General features: G+C 44.1%; 1 protein-coding gene across 1 annotated transcript in view; it reads left to right on the forward strand.

Annotated features, from left to right (window-relative positions):
• Positions 1 to 342: 342 nt before the first annotated feature.
• The window catches only part of DMRT1 (doublesex and mab-3 related transcription factor 1), a 93,920-nt gene continuing 74,601 nt past the window's right edge, over positions 343 to 19,661 (forward strand). The window contains 3 exon segments of the mRNA XM_043486966.1: positions 343 to 693; positions 695 to 862; positions 4,271 to 4,454. Of these exon segments, the coding sequence (XP_043342901.1) occupies positions 544 to 693; positions 695 to 862; positions 4,271 to 4,454 (502 nt within the window). The 5' untranslated portion in view covers positions 343 to 543.

Here is a 19,661-nt window from a genome sequence, read left to right on the forward strand (position 1 = left end):
CTTGCAGAAGGGCGTCACTGGGGGGAAGGGAGCGGGAGGATCCCAGAGCGGGGTCTGCACCTCCTCCCATCAGCCTGCACAGCTACCTTGCTGAGCTGGAGCCCAGCTCCCTCGTGGAGCGTGTTCTGGCAGCCTGCCCGGGCGCCCCGGGGAGCGCCTCTGCTCCAGGTGTGCGCTCACAGCAGCCCTCCAGCAGTGCCCTCGGTGTTTGCAGCCTCTGCAAGCTTGCACGCAGAGGGAACACAGTGGCGAGAATTGGGGGTGGGTGGGCGTGACGGCCCTCCCTAGCGCTCTCTCCCGCCCAGGCAGTCCCGGGAACGTTCTGAAAAGTATCTAAAAGTTCTGTGCCGCGCGCGCGCGCGCGCGTAAAAAGAGGGCACAACCCCCCACCTCTCTGGGCGTTGCGAGTCCAGACCTCGCCAGTCCAGCTGCACCTCCCGCTGCAGAACGTACGCGTCCTGCGCCGCCTCCTCGCCAGCCTCGTCGTCGGCCGGGTGCGCCCCTTGCAGCTACCAGAGAGTCTGCGCTACTCCTTGGGGCACCATGCCCAACGATGATGCCGCACCGTCGGAGGCCCCGCACACCCCGGGGGCACCACCGCAGGGCAAGCCCGGGGGCTTCGGCAAAGCGGCCGGGGCGCCGCCCGGGACCGCTGGCGGCGGCGGCGGCTCCGGCCCCGGAGCGTCGGGCGCGGGGCGCCGTCTCGGGCAAGAAGTCTCCGCGGCTGCCCAAGTGCGCGCGGTGCCGCAACCACGGCTACGCGTCGCCGCTCAAGGGCCACAAGCGTTTCTGCATGTGGCGGGACTGCCAGTGCAAGAAATGCAACCTGATCGCAGAGAGACAACGCGTGATGGCCGCGCAGGTGAGTGCGGGCGTCCGGAACCGGGCTTCAGCCCCGAATTTTTCGAGTAAAGCCCCTCGGGTCCCGGGGGCGCCACGTGGGGCGCGGGTTCGGAAGGAAGGTGGCGGTTCTTGCCGACAGCCACTGCGCACTCGGGGCCGGGGGTCCTAGTCACCCGCGGACGCCGCGCTCCGAGGGCCTGGACTCGTCTCCGATGCCGCAGGCGGAGCCGGGGAGGTGCGGGGTTCACTCGGCTCCCGAAGCTCTGGATCCTAGACCCAGCGGGAATTGTGGGGTTCGCCCCTTCGGGGATCCTCTGGCTGTCTTGACTTCCTCTTTCAGAGCTAGCTGAGAGTTGCAGGGTTCGCTCTGCTTGGGAGTCCCCGGGATCCCTAAACTCATCCTCCAGCAGGGAGTGGCGGGGTTCGCGCTGCTGGGGAAAGGGTCCCCGGGATTTCTGACTCCGCCTCCAGCAGCGAGTTGTGGTGTTCGCCCCTTCGGGGAGCCGTGGGCATCCGACCTCCCTCTGAGCAGAGTTGGGGGGCTTTCCCCCTCGGGTCCCTGACTCCGCCCCGAGCAGGGAGGTGCCCTTATAATTGTGGGGGGTGTGTTGGACGGTGCCTTCTCAGGGTGCTGGGTTCGGGGGAAGCAGAGACCCGGCCGGCCGCAGCTTCTGCGGATAAAGCGTCGCGGCGGGAGACTTTGCTTTTCTGGAAAAGTCTCCGTAACGGACGCCGGCGCGGCGTGGTCCCGGCTATGCTCTTGGCGCTCTTTTTCGTATCCGCCGCGGCGCATCCTGGCTCAGCCATTTTGAGCACTAGAGAAATTTCATTTGCGCTTTCAAGTTTGCTGTCTCGCCCGAAGATATTCAAGTACAGGTTACTTTGAGTGTGTTTTAAAACACACTTTAAGAATTTTAAACGTCCACGGAGAGGAGAAAATGCAAGCATTTGAGGTTTTGTCTGCTGTTCCTGGTGTGTGGGTTTTTTTAAAAGCGTCCCAAGCAGGGCAGTACTTTTGTACCTTAACAGAAATAAAGTCGTTGGTATCCTAAAAGAATTTTTAGAAGAGAATAATACAAATTCTTTCCAGCTAAAAGTTGTTCCATCCTTTTAAAACAGGTTATTTACAATGAAATTTTACAAAGAAATGTTTACTAACGACTTGCTCCTTTTGGTTAGGAACGGGTAAATATCCTCCAATGAAAATAATATCAGTAAGAGCCTTGAACAGGACTTCACATTCTTAGAGATTATACTTTTTATATACACCCATTTTTTTAAAAAAAAGTTTTAAAATAGTTAGATTCGGTCTTCACAGACTGAGGGTAGTCATGGAAATACAGGTTGTTTTACTTGATTTCTTTATTGGTTTTTAGCTTAATCTATAGTGGATGAAAAGAATATTCTGAATATAGCATTTAAATGCATCGCAGTGAACTTGCTGGAAAAAAAAAAAAACCTATGACATTTAATTGTTTTTGTAGGTAGAAATTTTTTTTCTGAATATTTAGCTGCTGGCTTTAATGTTTAGTGTGGAGAGTATGCTTGGGAGGGGGATTTTTCTCAAAATGTAAGAAAAATATGCATCCAAGTAGGGCCATTAAGTTTGAATAAGCTGTATTAGTAGGAGTGCTAATTTGTAAGGAGGCTGTTCACTATCTTAAAAACGAAAGGAACTCAAAATTATTTTAATAGTATAAAACTCCAATATTTTCTACACCAGAAGGTTTGTGCTGTGCTGAGTGAAATCCTTTAAACAACCATGTAACAGCCATTTTTAGTCATTATAAAATAGCTTGAAATTGATCTTAAATAAGACCCTAAAATAATTGCATTTTAAATCAATTGCCTCACCTTCCCTATTTAAATAGTATTTCCTAAGAGCCCTGGAGAGGTCTTTGTAAAAGTGTTTTTAGTTTATGGACTATATAATAGTCTGTATGTTGTGTGCATATGTGGGATTTGTGTAAACCAGGGCCTGAAGTGCACTTTTTTGTTGCATTGACATACTTCACAAGTCCATGGGTATTCTTTTAAACATTTGTGGTCAAATCCTTAATATTCTGTGTCTAAATATTCTGTTTCTGATATTCTAATATTTCTGTTTCTAATATTCTGTTGGTTAATAATAGAAAATTCAAGAATTAAACTTAATTATTTAATCTTACTGATTATTCAAAGATTTTTTTTTCAAAGTGTTGAAGACTCCTCTTGTTAGGAGTAAAATTACTTCCAAGTTAATCATCTTTCTAAATTTAGACTACAGTTTTCCTAAAACAGCCTGTAAATTGTAGTTATGCTTCTGGTTCACCATTTTGATGTCAACTTTTTGGCTTGTATTTCATCCTCTGAGGTACAGGTGCTTCCCTTTCTTGTTCCATTATCACCAGTGGTCAGTTTCAACAGAAAGTCCACCATTTTTTTTTTGTTAGTTGTAAACAAAAATACAATTTTTTTTTTTGGACACAACTTTTCAACCTTTCCCTGTTATTTAAAAGAAGAGGGACCATGAGGAGTGTCTTAGGGTCCTTTCCAGCCCCCACTGGGGAATATCACACCTGCTTTCTCCTTTTCTCTCCTTTCTCTCCATCTCCACCTCCACCTCTTTTTCCAGGGACTTCAACACCATACTGCAGCCCCCTTGCCCCCGTTCCTTCCCTCCGTGATCCCCCCACCCCACAGAACAGGGCTCTGTGGGTTTCCTGAGCAGCCCCTCCCTCCATAGTCTACCCTGCTCCCATGGTGCGGGGAGTTCTGCCTCTTCATCCTTGCCTGTCAGGCTTCTCTCCTGCTGCTCTTCACCGCCCTGTTCCAGTACCACCTCTGCCCATCGTTGCGCTTAGAGCCCTTTTGTGCCTGTCCTGTGGTGGTGCACGGTTTGTCTTGAGTTGTAGTTGCATGCTTGCTTCCTGTCTCTCCTTTTAAACAGTGAGCACCTTGGGGTCTAATCTAATCTAACCTAATCTTACTGTATCTCTCTGGTCTGCTCGTGGTTCCTAAAACAGAGGCCTTTTACGTATTTGTGGAAGTGATCCCAGTCTCCTTCCTTCCTAATCTGTCAGTGCTGACTTCTGCTCTTCACGTCGAATTCCTCTGCTGACTCTGCAGCTCTTTCTCATCCAATCTTTCCTCCTAGTCTACATACACATTTGTTTATTGAAAAGTTTTTGAGCACTCACTCAAAGTTCTAAAGGACCTCTGATTCTCAACCATTTTTCAGCTTTGGCTGCACATCAGAGTTACCTGGGTGGCTATGAAAAGAAATGAGGGGAAAAAAAAAAAAAGAAATGAGGGATTTTCAGACCATCCGTTACCCTGGAGGTAATGGATGGAGCTGTTTGGGATGGGTGGGGCTTTAGTGGCTTTGGCAAAGCTGTAGGAGTGATTCTGGGGTGCTGGAGGGTGACCCATTGCCCTGTGCTTCCAGGTGGCCCTGAGACGGCAGCAGGCCCAGGAAGAGGAATTGGGGATCAGTCACCCCATCCCGCTGCCCAGCTCGGCTGAGCTGGTTGTCAAGAGAGAGAATAGCGGCAGCAACCCCTGCCTGATGACTGAGAGCAGCAGCTCCTCGCAGCCGCCACCGGCCAGCACCCCCACCACGGCACCTTCAGGTAAGCCTGTGGGCCAGCTGGAGGGAGGAAGGGTGTGGCCACAAAGACAGAGAATTGGGATGGTTCTGAGCCCCAAAGCACATGCAGAGCTTAGAGAGTTTCTGAAAAGATCCTCCCTCTGAAGGTCTGTTTTGGCTGCCTCACAAAGAAGGTGGGCCCGAATTCTAGAACCAGAAGTTAGACAGCTTCACTTTCCTGTTGTTTTTTTGCCAAGGCTGAATCTGGACAGAGTCAAAAATCACAGAATGCCAGAGAAGTTAGTCCAGAATTCATCTCAGTCAGCCCTTTCATTCACGGGATCCTCCTGGTGGGAGCCAAAGATCCTTGTTTCCTAAAGCTGAAAGTCCTTTCTCTGGGAAGGATTGCAATCCACTTGGGGAGCATATCTAAAAAAACCAGATTGTAGGTTCTGAGTTTCAGTGGACACTGGAATTGAGGCAAGGCATGTCATGTGCTAAGATTATATCAGGGGCTATAGATGTATGCTAATTCATTTCATTCTTAGAAGAAGGAGGTGTTAATTCTATTTTATACTTTGGAAAATTGAGGTATAAAAAGTTTTAGTGACTAGCTACATCTGTCAAACCAGAAAGTATCTGAACTGATCCGTCTACCTCCAAATCTCACAGTGCTTACTGCACTGGATGTGTAAATGACCTCGAGAATCATGGTGCTCTAGAGCTGTACTGTCCCAACATGGAAGCCCCTAGCCTCATTGGGCTACTTAAGTTTAATTACAATGAAGTAAAATTAAAACTTTTATCCAGAGAAGATATACAAGTGGTAGAAAGCTCACGGAAAGTTGCTTGATAGAATTAGTCATTAGGGGAATGCAAATCGAAACTATAGTGAGATACCACCTCACACCAGTTAGGATGCTTACCATCAAAAAACCAGAAAATAACAATATTGGTGAAGATGTGGAGAAATTGGAACTTTTGTGCACAGTTGGTAGGACTGTAAAACGGTACAGTTGGTATGGAAAACAGTATGGTGGTTTCTCAGAAGTTAAAAATAGAATTATCACATGATCCAGCAAGTCCACTTCTGAATGCATACTGAAAAGAATTGAAAACAGCATCTTAAAGAGGTATTTCTACATCCATGTTTATAGCAGCGTTATGCGTAATAGCTAAGATGTGGAAGCACCTCAGGTGTCCACTCACAGATGAATGGAAGAGCAAAATGTGGTAAAAAAAAACACAGCTATTTAGCCTGAAAAGGCAGGAAATTTTGACACATGCTACAGCACGGATGAACCTTGAGGACGTTATACTGGGTGAAATAAACCAGTCACAAAAAGACAAATACTGTATGATTCCATTTATATACTTGAAGTAGTCAAAATATAGAGACAGAAGGTGGATTGGTGGTTGTCATAGGCTGGGGAGAAAGGGGAATAGAAGGTTGTTGTTAATGAGTGTAGGGTTTCAGTTTTAGGAGACGGGAAGAGCCATGGAGATGGATGATGGTGATGGTCGCAATACATCATGAATGTAGTTGGTGTCACTGAACTGTGCTCTTAAAGGTGGTTGAGATATTTGTTTTTATGTTGCATGTATTTTACAACAGTGAAAATTAAAAATTTTAAACAGTTAGTTCCTCAGTTGCGCTAGTCATATTTCAGATGTTCAACAGGCACATATGTAGCTAAAGCCGGCCATATTGGATAGTGTGCGCTTCCATTTCTCACTAAGTTGCATTTAATGGCAATTGGTCTAGAATACAGGGGCTCTAAGAAACTCCCCAAACTAGGATCTGTGACATCCCATTGGCAAATATAAAGACATATATTTCATACTAAACATACACGCTGAGATTCATAGAATATTGAGCCTTCTAAGGCTCCATGAAATGTAACCTTAGAGTAAGTTTTAAGTAAACCTTTCATGAGTTAGTTTGCTGTGCTTAATCACTGGGCTAAAGTTGTCAGCTGCCTAGTTGTCATTAACTAGCTGTGAAGCTTTGGACAAGTCACTTAAGCTCTCTGGTGGTCTTGTTTCCTCTTCCCAAAAATGAGGGATGAGCTCTTTGAGGCTTTTTAAGATCCTCAGAGTCTTGATTATTATAAAGAAGAAGATTAGAGGGCACCAAAGAAGACAGGTGAGAGACAGTTACATTACCTGCTGCAGGTAGGTGTGTCTGCGTCCCTGTCCCTGGGTGTGTGCCTGGGGCTACAGAATCTCTAGCTAACAAAGGGAATGGTATTATTTTCTTGTTTTAGCTTGGTCGTGCATAAAATACATTTATAGCAGTTTCAGAACTTTACTTTTCATGAGAAGGAAGGGGTATATCTATCAGAAATACGATTCTCGCACTTTGGGATTTTAAGCTGTATCTAATTACCAGAAGATAATATCGGGTCAGGGCAGACCTGGTGGATTCAGCTGGAGGTCTGATACGGGGATGGTGGTGGGGGTGCCCGAGGAGTAGAGAGGGGAGTAGCTCATTTGATGTTCAGAAACATCTTATGAAGTAGGAATTATTATTCCTATTTGCAGATAAGGGAAACCGGTGGTAAGGAAACTGCCCCAGAATAAAGCTGAGTTGAGCTGGGATTCAGTCCAGGTCTGTCCCATCTCAGAGTCCACGGATTTGCCACCTGCCTGTGAAGGGAGGCTGTGGGAATAGTTGCTGTGTTTTCTTGGAAAACGGACAGTTGTGATTAGAGTTTATAGTTTAATCCTCAGGCGGGATTTAGAGCTTATGGGCAAATCGAAGCATGTCAGAGGCAGCACCATTCTTGGCTGGCACAGAAAGCTGCAGCCAGTGGTGTTCACGGGGAGAGACAAAGGGACAGGCCTGTGATGGATCAGCATCAGTCCTGGGCATTTCGCTGGGAACCAGGGGTGAACTTGGCTTTCCCTGCTGTATCCCACATTGCACTTCATGGAAAGGGGCATCAGAGTTTGATTTTACACCCCAACATGGTGAAGCCTTGAAGGATTTCAGGCTAGATGGAGTTCACAATGACCAAGAAGTTCTTGCAGGGCATTTCAGAGCAGTGATAGGGAAAGTTACAAATACAAGCAGCAGAGGAACATGACAGAAGGTTCAGGGTCAAGGAGGATGTGACCAGATTCCCTTCTTCGCTCCTGGAGCTGATGGACCTTGGAGTCATTTCAGAGTCTTGAACCAACGCTCCAAGGGAGGGTGTGTGGAAGCCAGTGGTGTGTGGTGCCCCGGGCTCAGCTGAGGGCAGGAGTCTGCCCGTCTGGGAAGATGGGCCCTCCCAAACCAGCCTAGCTCATCCCGGCATGGCAGGAGCCTCATCCATCATCACTCACAGGACTTTCACCAAAGCCCTTGAGTTGGGATTGTGAACTTCTGAACTGGAACATGAGCAAGAGAAAAACAGAAATGCCAGTAGAATTAAACTGTATATATAGAGAGAGACAAGGCAGTGAAGGGAGGGAGGGAAGGGGGAAGAGAGGGGGAGAGAGAGAGTGAAGCAGATGAGACAGGTTGAAGGATGTTCCTTAAGTTTTATGTAGCACGTGGGGTGTCCCACTTCCTACCCCAGTATGCTACTGACAAACATGTAACTAGTATTACATCTCTAGAGGTAAGAATTTCTTTAAAATAGCATTTAACTTTATGCAGGAGTTGGTAAACATTTATCAAGTACAAAAACACACTCGACTACGTTCCAATCCCCAACTTGTGGATCTTCTGTTACCCCAGAATTACATGTGTAAGCTTTATTTGTCTGTTTATTGTCTTCGTGTGTATATGTATATATATAATGTATATATTTAATAGAGCAGGAGTATATTGCTCCCACTTGGTGTAGTTTTTTTTCTTTTTTTTATTTAAAACCATGGCATTTTTTAATGGCCTGGTATTCCGTTATATCAATGTGGAAGGCTAGGGTTTGCAGTTATTTTGTGAAAGGTGAAAGTTGTAGTTGTCATGGAACAGTGCAGCCCTCCAACTGGCTCCCACGAGGGGGCAAGTTGCTCACTTTCTCTTTCTAATACGTAATGTTGAGTGTCTGCAAGGCCAGTGGCTTAGTGAAATCCAGTAGATGTTTATGTCCTTGAGGCTTCTTAGTTATCTCCTTTTGGCTCCTGAAAGTGCCCAAGAATTATTGCCAAGATTATTGGCTGAATCCTGAGGCCACTGTGAAAGAAATTGAATTTGCTGAATTGTCGTTTCATCTATTGGAGAGCTGATCCCTCTGAGTAAGTTAACTTAGCACAGTCTCTGCGATCCTTAGCTGAAGATTGGCTAAGCTAGATCAAAACACTGCCGGATGATTCCTCCAACAATGGATATAGAAGATTCTATGATTGTGGGTAACACGGTGAAGGAACAACATTTTGAAGAAATGCACTGTTCCTTGCTATCTTTTATGTTAACAGGATCAGATATGCTAATAGGTGTACTATCAATTAACAAATGATTTCTTCCCAGCCATTTTGGAGGTATCCAGAAAAAAAGGTGAGCAATTTTGGTTATAAATGACCATGAGTTAATAACAACTTCAGCATTATTTCTGTGGTTTTACTTTTTAAATTTTAGCTGTATATATACATACACACACACACATTTATATATATAAAGCTATCAACTTTATATATAAAGTTTATATATATATATATATATAAAGTTCAACTGACTTGAAAAAAATCTCATGAGCATAATATATGTTAATATATATATTTTGAAAGTTATCAGCTGACTTGAACAAAAATCTTATAAGCATTCCCCTTCTTTCACATGTGGGCTCCTTCCTGTTTTATTTCATACTGTATTTTGCTTTTCCTTAGCCTCCTGTGCAGCAAGTAGAAAGCCACTTTACCTAGAGCTTATGCTACAGTCTCCATAATTCTCGGCTCTTCTGTGCAGAGCTGTCAGATGAAGGGCTGCATTGTGGAGAATTTGGTTTGGCACACGTGTCCTTTGTAAGTGAGAACCTGAATGTTATCTCCTGGGGTCCTCCCTTCTGGAGCACCCCGGGCTTGCACACACACTCGCATTCACACTCCCCCATATGGAGCCACCTCCTGCATGTCAGGCCTTCCCCCACTGCCCAGCGCCTGTGACCTGTGGCTTTCACTCACCTTTCCCCTGTTAGGTCAGCCAGGTCTGCGTCTGATAATGACGGGACACCCTCCTTTACTGCTCTTCCTTAGCTAGGAGTAATTCCACTTCAGCACAGAGAAAGAACTCATTCGGTAGGCAGCACAGGCCTTCCTGGTTGTGTACTTTCTAAGGGCTCAGATGCTGTACAAACATGCAGTGTGGTAGTTTTAAAATGGAATAATGTCCCCATGCAGGTTTTTGCCAGTGAGAAAGGACTCATGAACTAACAATTAAAGATGTTGAGTTATTTAAGTTTCTTTAAAAACAAACTTTATTCATTAGAGAAGTTACAGATTTACAACAAAATTTAGAGGACGGTATGGAGATTGCCCATAGATCCCCTGCCCCCACACATAGACAGTGCCCCCATTATCAGCATCCCCCACCAGAAGTACATTTGTCATGACTGATGACCGACACAGACATGCCACCATCACCGAGAGTCCATAGTGTACAGTAGGGTTAACTTTTGGTGTTGTACATTCTGTGAATAAATGATGGTGTGTGTCCATTATTATAGTATCACACCAAGCAGTTTTGCTGCTCTAAAAGTCTTCTATGGAGTTATTTAAACTATTTCAGTTTTTATCTTCACACTTTTCCATGTTGCACAGAAAGAAGCATTTTACCCAAATTAGCTTGAGAGCAAATATTTCTAGGATTCTGTCCACTTACATGAGATGAGCTCTATTTGATTTTAGACAGAGCTCAATTTCAAGTAGAATGGAAGATGTGGAAATTGGGTTTAAAAAGGCCTTCAGATAAAAGTATTCCCCAATTTTATTTTCAGAGTCAAAGAAATTTCCAGGATGTTTAATGAAATGAATCTCCTTAAACTGAAGTAAGAATAGGAGGCTTGAATGAAAGAAAACCCTTAAGATTAATTGTACTGATCATTTTGATAGCCTAGTGTTTTAAATAGCATCTCAATCAATTTTATTCATTCTAAGGGCAATCTCTATTTACATGTCAAATATAGCAGTTAATTGACCTGATAGAAATTCTACGTAGACAGTATTTCTATAAAGAAATTGACAACAAAATATATAGGAAGTAGCCTACTGGTCTACCTTGGCTAGAATGAAAATTTGGAGCCATTAAAAAAGTAAATACAGGGTTTAAAGTTATAAATTAGTTTTAATTGAACTATAGTTGACTTAACAATATTACTAGTTTCAGGTGTACAACATAGTGATTCAATATTTTAATAGATCATACTCCATTTAAAGTTATTGCAAAATAATGACTATATTTTCCTGTGCTGTACAAAAACAAATTAGTTTTTTTTTTATTTTTTAACAAATTAGTTTTATAATAGCATATGTAAAAGTCAAAAGAAGCGTGTGACTGGTTTGCACTTCTGTCTCCATTGTGAAAGTGTAATCTTAAGGGCAGGGATTGCATTTTATTCATCATGTAACATATGTGCATAGTACAGTACCTGGCTTTGTAGTACATGGTTAGTAAAGTTTTGCTGAATAAATTAATAATGACAGTTAAATTTGAAATTTTGTTTTAAAGCACTGTGTTAGTGATGAACCCACCTACAGATACAGAGTAAAATCACTGATCAATCTGCAATTTTGGTGATATTTTTAAGTGTTTCTGATTTTTTAAATGCCTAAAAATTCAAATTAGTTTAACAGCCTAAGGCATAATTCATATTCTGTACACTTTGTCTGTTTAAAGTGTAAAATTCGGTTCTTTCTTCTTTAGTAAATTCACAGAGCTGTGCAACCATCCCTGTAATCTAATTGTGGAGCATTTTCATCTCCTAAAAGAAACTCTACCCATTAGTAGTCATCTCCATCTGCTCCTACACTGGGGTCATAGGTGACTTTTTTCACTTAGCCTGATGTTTGCAAGATTTACCCCTATTGTGGCCTGTATTATTATTTATTATTCCTTTTTAAAAACTCAGTAATACTCCGCTGTATGGATATGGTGAGTTTTTTAATTCATCAGATGATGGACTTTCGGGTTGCTTACGCTTTTTGGCTATTATGAGCAATGCTTCCATAACATTTTGGTGTCAGTTTTGTATTAATATATATTTCATTCTCTTGAGTATATTCAAAAGAGCACAATTTTCTGAGGCATATGGTAACACTTCCCAAGTGGTGCTAGTGGTAAAGAATCTGCCTGCCAGTGCAGGATACATAAGAGAAGTGGGTTCTGTCCCTGGGTCGGGAAGATCCCCTGGAGGAGGAAATGGCAACCCACTCCATTATTCTTGCCTGGAGAATCCCATGGACAGAGGAGCCTGTCAGGCTACAGTCCATAGGGTCACAAAGAGTCAGACACGACTGAAGTGACTTAGCACACACACACACACAGTAACACTATGTTTAACCTTTTGAGGGATTGTCAGAGTGTTTTCCAAAGAGGCTGCACTGTTTTACTACATTCCCACCAGCAGTGTGTGAGAGCTTCAGAAAATTCATGCTAAAGTTTTTTAAAATGAAAAGGTAGCATGCCTTCATCCTGGCAGAAACTATAAAGATACAAAACCCGGTCAATGGGTCTTTGGTGACCAGAAGTTTAAATCATGGAGGATTCTCTGGGATTGCATCTTATTATCACTAGAAATAATAATATGTTAATATTGCCTTTAAAAAATTTCCTCTTTTCCCTCATTATCACATATATTTTATAGTGAAAGGAATAGTGTTTGAGGAATTAAACCACAGAAGAACCCAGTGACAGGTTTTCTTTGTTGTATTATCGGCTGATAGAAACACTGGTTTGTTTCTGAAGGGTTTAAGCAACTTTCTAGACCTTGGGTGACAAGCATTTCCCCAGAACAAGGGAGAGGGAATTCTATTGCCCTAGAAACTTAGCAAGAATAATTTTTTTTTTTTGCAAGAATAATTTTTATCTTTGGGTTTCTAAAAGTGGTAGATTGCCATCACTCCTGTGGAAAGCAGAAGAGAAACTGAGAGCTGGGGAGAACAGAGAGCTGTTCTGCACGTTAGCAATGAGAAGAGGGTCGTTCATAGGTTGTCATAGCTGTTGATAGCGTTGGAAAACTTTCATAGGTGGTAACGCAAGGTATTGCTGTAGGGCAGTGCAGCCTTGCATTTGCTCCCATAGGAGACTTTTGGAATGTCAGAAAGCTCGTCTGTGTCAGCTGTTTCTCCTGTCTGCTCCACAGTGTCCCCCCGAGTCCTTGACTCTTGGGTTCCTGGTTATTTGCTGGTTCAGGGATCCTGTCCATTGACCACCCCTTCAGCCACATACTGCTCTTTGGATCTTGTGAATGCCTTTCTGTCTCATCTATTGTTTTACTAGCTAATTTATTTTTGAAAGATTTTATTGTGGCAAAATATACATAACATTAACCATTTTAACCGTTTTTAAGTGTACAGTTCAGTGGCATTAAGTGCATTCACATTGTTGTGCAGCCATCCTCACCATCCTTCTCTAGGATTTATCTTCCCAAACTGAAAGTCTAAATCTTCAGAGTGAGAGCCCCGTGTTCTCTCTCTCATGGCCTTTTTGCTGAACACAGCCTCTTTTGTTAGCTTGGCTTTCTTGCCTTTGGAATCACCTGTAGACTCATATGAGATGATTGCTTTTATCTTGTCAACATCTGTTCTTTCCTTTCTCCCTTCTCCCAGGTCTGCAGTTTTTGCTTTATTGCTGACTTCTGTCCCTGTTCATATGCTACGCTTAGTTGCTCAGTTGTGTCCGACTGTTTGCAATCCCATGGGTTGTAGCCCGCCAGGCTCCTCTGTCCATGGGGATTTTCCAGGCGAGAATACTGGAGTGGGTTGCCATGCCCTCCTCCAAGGGATCTTCCCAACCCAGGGATCGAACCGGGGTCTCCTGGATTGCAGGTGGATTCTTTACCAGCTGAGCCACCGGGGAAGTCCATACACCAGTCTAATCTGTGCCTCTGGGGGTAATGAAGACTTTTAAACTCTAGGAAAGTTTCTCAGAGGGCTGAGGCCAGTAGGGAAGGGGACCTAGAGTAAGGCCTGATGCGCGATACTGTGAATTCTGTACCTCTGCAAGGTGATCTGGACTCAGCCTAGAAATGCTCTGTGAAGTGCTGTGAAGCCCGTGGGCCCCTGAGGGCTCTGGCTGCTGTCTCACTGGTTCTTGACTAGTCATGGTTCCTTTGGCAATGGTCCCAAGCAACTCTGTAAGTGTGTGTCTGAATTTCTGTCTCAATCTAAAGGTGACTTTTCAACTTATAAAAAAATTTCAATGTGATAACCAAATTTGCTGAACCAAATTGTATTTCAAACGCATTCTCCTCTGGTCTCTTATGTCTGTTGGTGGAGTTTACAATCACATTCTGTCTTAGTGTACAATACCACTGAGCATACTTTTCAGAAAAAAATGCATAATAAACTCTTAAAATAAGCTATAAGTAGCTGGTTTGTTGTCAGAAGGAAGTGCCAATTCAGTATTCAAGTAATAGCATATTTTCTGATGTTTATTGGCAGTGAGAGTTCTCAAATATGCTTCAGACACCCAGAGTCAGCTCAGTCCAGTGTATGCTCCCAGCTGACTTGGTATTGATTTCAGCATTTATAAAGCTACTCCCTATTTTTACATCACCCTTTACTCTGGTCCTTCAGTTGAGGATTTATCCAAAATACAGTATATGCAGTAATTCTGGGAAGCAGATTGGATTCATCTAACACTAGTGAATGTTTGCTAAACTGAGTTGAATTCATCTTTGCTGATAAGTCGACTGTTTAGTCCAGAGTCCTTCCCTCCCTTTTTCCCTTTCTTCCACCTGTTTCATTTTTCATTTATTCAACAAATATTCATTATGTGACTGCATTGGGTCAGACCCTTTTCTAGGCCCGGGGTATACATCAGTGCCTAAAACATCTGTCTCTTGGGGATCTTGCACGTCTAGCAGGGGAGACAGTGGATAAACAAGTACACCAGTGAGTGAGCAAGATGCTTTCAGAAAGTATGAGCACTGTGGAGACAGACAGAGTGATGGGATGCATGTGTCTGCAGGGGTCATGGCATTGACAGGGTGGTTAGGGCCCCCCGAAGGAGATTAAATCTGAGCTCCTCCTGAGTGACCGTGAGCCGCTGTGGTCAAGGTTCGGAGGAGGAGCCCTCCAGGCAGGAGGCACTGCAGGGTGAGGCGGCTCCTAGAGGGGATGCAGGCTGGTGTGCTCAGTGCTGAGAGCCAGGGCGATGTAGCCGGGGGCCACAACTCGCCAGCCCTTGGAGGCCACAGGAGGAGTTGGGATTTTATGGTGAGTGCCATGGGAAGTCATTGGAGTGTTGCAGCCGTGAGTGCTGTGATCTGGTTTACTCTCTGCAGAGGTCTCTGCTGCCGTGCGGAGTGTAGTTTGAAGGGGGAGCACACGAAGACTGTGCAGTTACCCAGGCAAAGGGGTGCCGCTTGCACCAGGGTGGTGACAGTGGAGCCGGAAAGAAATGACAGGAGGACTGTTTTGAGGGCAAGTTTACATCTAATTTTGGTAGATGTCGCCCGCAGCACTCCCTCCAGAGAGAAGCTGCCATGGCATTGGCGGTGCTAGGTTCTATGGGGTTTTACTAGTCTGAAAGTTTGGTGCACGTGGGGTGGTCAGAAGAATAATGGCCCCCCAGAGAGGTCCTCACCTCTGTCCCAGGGGCTGGTAAAGATGTTACCTTCAGAGCAAAAGGGACTTTGCAGATGTGATTAATTCATGGGTCTGCAAGTGGGGTGGTGACCCCAAGATTCCACGTGGGCCCATTCTAATGCCTGAATCCTTGAAAGTGGAGAACCTTTCCTGGCTGCACCAGAGATGCCACAACAGAAGATGCCAGGAAGTTTCAAAGTCAGGAAAAGACTTGACCACTGTTGCTGGCAAAGATTTAAGGAGTTCTCTGGAATCTTGGGACAGCCCTTAGCTGACAGCCAGGGTAGAAAACAGGACTTCAGTCCCACAACCACAGGGAACTGAATTCTTCCAGCATTCTGACTCAACAGGGTTAGGGATCCTTCCCTGGTGTGTACAGAAACAAATACAGACCTGTTAACACCTTGATTTCAGCCTGGAGAGACCTGGGTCAGACTATGGGGCCAGAAAACTGTAAGAATAATGCATTTGCATTGTTTTAAGCTGCTAAATTTGAGGCAGTTTGTCACACAGCAATAGAAAACGAATATAGTTGATATAGTTTATATTTCCCCTTTTCCTTTGTTACTGAGACTGAACATTTTTCCATATGTTACAAGATCATTTGTATTTTTTTCTGTGAGCCATCTATGTGTCCTTTGTCCATTTCTGTATTGAATTTCTTATCTGAGAGTTCCTCATTTATTATGGAATTGGCCCTTCATGAAATCAGTTGCAATCCCTCCTCCCACACACACTATTTGGTATTTCAAGCCAGAAGACTAGCTGAGACGGCTGGGGGCAGACCGAAGAGGCCAGGAGCCGGAGGACTGGCCCTGGTCACTGCACTCTGGACAAGTGGAGGAGTCTGTGGCTCGTCTGGTTCCCCATCAGCAGACCAGAGACAAATAGAAATGTCCCTATGGTGGAGCAGATGCGCTTGACATATTCTTCACACTCTTCCAACTTCTGTTAATACCCACATTTCAGTGTAACCATGGGCAGAGCTCAAGTTAAGCTAAGGGGTCCAGTGATTAAACCATTTTACATTCATGTCTGGAGCTGTGGTCTACAGATTCCAGTATTACTGTCTGGTGTATAGTAAGTCAGCACAGCCATGACTGCGGAATGGGATACACTTGTCTGGTCAGATAATCCAGGCTGCTGGAGTCTAATCTTATCCTTACCAATGTTACATGAAATTAGAGTCCATGTTACCCATAGACTCTTTCAAAATGATTTTACTGCTTATTTGATTGATATATGTTCGGGGTTGTGCTTCCCCCAGGGTGAGGGCTAATTGTTATTTACCAATTTCCAGATTAGTTAACAGATTAACCAGTCTGTTAGTGCCAGATTTCCCTCTAAGAGAATGGTATGTGGTAGTAGAGGCTTGAACAAAGGTCTTCAAGATGAAGATACCTGGAAACAGTTTTGCTTTTATCTGGATAACTATGTTGATACCTGGGGAGGAAGCTCTATGTTGTTGAAAGAATGTAAGATCTCGGGCCCAAAGACTTGCCTGTTACGCAGCCTTTTGTGATTTTGAGCAGTTCATTTATTTCTCAGAGTAGTCTGTTTTCTCATTTGTGAAATAGATAAAATATTAATAATAATGCCTCCCAGTTTATCTCACAGAATCAGTGTGGTGCTCAACTAAGATTTTAATGTAAAACTTTGTAAACCACGACAGAGTACAGAAACAGGCCATCAAACCCAAGTTTCAGATACTACAATGAGGAGCAGAGGAATGAGGCCGGATATGATCCACCCTATAGCCATAAACTGTTTCGTGTGTGTGTGTGTGTGTTTTCCTTCAAAAACCTAGCTCCATGAGCTGGCATGCCAATTGTGTCTCTGGGTGAGGCGTATATAAACCCTCACAGTTCCTCCAGCCCAGCCCATACACCAGCAACCCGGAGTCTCTGAGACGCATCCATCTTAACGCTCACACAGTGAAGTGTGAGTAAGCGTTCCCCTTCTTTTCTTGGCTTTGCTTTTTTCTTTTTGTCTTCTTAGTTGTACTGACACATGTCTTTAGTGTTAGCCATCTCTCACCCTTTTTAAAGGGAGCAGGGAGTGTTGGAGAACCACACCGTTACCCAGGACTTGAGTAGAAGGAAGTTACCTTCAGCAAGGCAGGTAGAGCACCTCCTCTGTCTTGCTGCTGCTCTCAGTTTGGACAGAAGTAATATGATTCAGACCTTGGACCCTGCCTGTCGAATGAAGAAGCAGGCACGTTGGTACAGACCTGGCCGGGGAGGGAAGAGGAGTCCCAAGGACATGATTCTGACACCTTCATTTCTAACGCAGTGGATGAGGAAGGAATTCACAAGTAGGAGCGACATGTACTATGCATAATTTCTCATGGACAAGTTTGAGTGTGTCTGCAGCTGTCCCAGGGCACCCCACCCTGTCGCTGTTGCCTCGTGGAGCCCCGACATCCACCGGATGAGGGTGGTAGTCACCTCCCTGTCGCGTGCTCCCATGTTTTTATCTGAGAGATGGAATTAGGAGTTACAGGGGAAAAGGAAGAAGAAGCACATCAAAGAATTTTCTGGTGGCTTTTGAAAAGGGGCCTTATTGGCTCAGGGTTGTTAGCTTCGGGTGTGCTGTTTGCATCATGAAACACCTGGGGTTTGTTTTTTTTTCTAAAAGATGTAGATAAACTAGAGAGGATCCACGGGAAGGGCAACAAAAATGATGTATGGCTTGGAGAGAAGGAGAATAACAGTCTATAAATATTTGAAAGGTAATATAAAAGAGGGAGAGAGATTATTTACAGCAACGGAGAGGAGTTTGACAGGCAGCAAAGCTTGCATCTAGGAGCAGGGGAGAATGGGGTAGGACTGAAGAAGCAGAGTGTAGAAAGGGTGATTATGCAAAGAAATGTAATTCTCACATTAGTTTGTGTCGCCAGGAGCTGGCATGGCAGGAATGAGGGGTGTTTCTCAAATTGAGGATCCGATCCGTTCACGACTGTGAATAATGTGTTCTGATTCCTGAGTCTAAAGGGAGAGAACGGGCAGTGCTTTATCCTTTGCCGCCTGGGTGTGTAATCTGTTAAATTCCCAACTCTTTGGCATCATGTTTTCAAAGGAGACAATAATGATTACAGTACTATGAGCCCTCATTTACTGAGTGTCTGCCTCATGCCAGGTGTGGTCTTAGCTGCTTTGTTATTTATATTCTCATTTAACCTCTACAACAACTTTGTAAAATAGGAACTATTTTTTCTACTTATAAAGAAACAGATTCAATACCATGCTTAAGATCACACATATTTTAAGTAGTGGAGTTGGGATTCCAGCCTGAGTCTGACTCGGAGCCCATGCTCATGGCCTGTACTGAGCTCCCTTACTCTGGTCATGATAGTAATTTGGACCCACTAGGTAGCCAGCTTACTAAGCTAGGTGAGCAGTTTATATCCGGGTACAATGGTAAGCGAAAGAGTTGATGTCCAGAGCTTCTCTCTTCTCTTTTTTTTTTGTCTTGAGATTTATTTTCTCAGTAAGTGCTACATTATTAATATACTACATTTTCTCATTTTGTATTTTCAGTTATACCATAGGCTTTAACCAACCTCACAATTATGTGGTAATGTGTAGAATCTCTGGTAAGAAAGAAAATTTGATAAATCAGGCATTACCCCTGATCTTAAATGCGAGTTGTAGTGGTCATTCCTTGTCAGTACTGTGTATGTTCTTGGCTTTCTGACTGTGATATTATATAGCATCCAGTGTATTTGCTAAACAAACAAACAAAAATACACAGAATCAACTACTCAGAATCAGGGTGAAGAGCTAGTTTTTCCCATCAGTGCAGGAAGACACTAGATCTGGACTGAAGACCTGAGTTTACTCGGGACTCCGTGTTCCTCCGTGTATAGGGCACCTTTCTCAGCTACAGGCAGCTCTTTCCAGGTGGCAGCCTCATCGAGTTTTTATTGGTAGCCACTGAAAATGTATGTAAATGACAGATTATTCCACCAGTGAGATATTACAGTTAAAAGTTAACATCATTGGCGTTAGCAGCTCTTTCCTTGACTCTGCTGTTCTTGGTTAAAATCTAGGATAATTAATAAGCGTTGAGACTTTGGGAGAAGTTGACCTTATTCAAAGGGGGCAGATCAGAGTTTTTGGCGGGTGATAAAGTGTCAAGTGAGTTTCAGAGATATACTTTCTGCTAATTCCACAGCAGTTGCCTCTGTTTGGCCCATGGGGCCATGGACTGCAGACCACACAGAGGCTCCTAGCCACAGATGGATGGTGTGGAATCCAGAATATGGCTCAAACCACCAGCATTTTTCAGTTGCATTCTTCACCTTGCCAGTCCTAGTCATGGTTCTGCACAGAAAGAAATAAGCCTCCGGAGTTGTGTGCCTTAGGAAAATAAAGAGCTCTTTGCTTGCTGTACCCATGCTGTCCTCTCAGGAGTGCCTCTAGTGAATTTCTCTCTGGAGCCATCCCTAGATGACTTTCACTGTAAACTGTAATGATTTTACCCTGGTCATATTTCTCCCAAGGTCTCCTATCTC

Source organism: Cervus canadensis, chromosome 14 (genome assembly GCF_019320065.1).
Source record: "Cervus canadensis isolate Bull #8, Minnesota chromosome 14, ASM1932006v1, whole genome shotgun sequence".
NCBI classification, from domain to species: domain Eukaryota; kingdom Metazoa; phylum Chordata; class Mammalia; order Artiodactyla; family Cervidae; genus Cervus; species Cervus canadensis.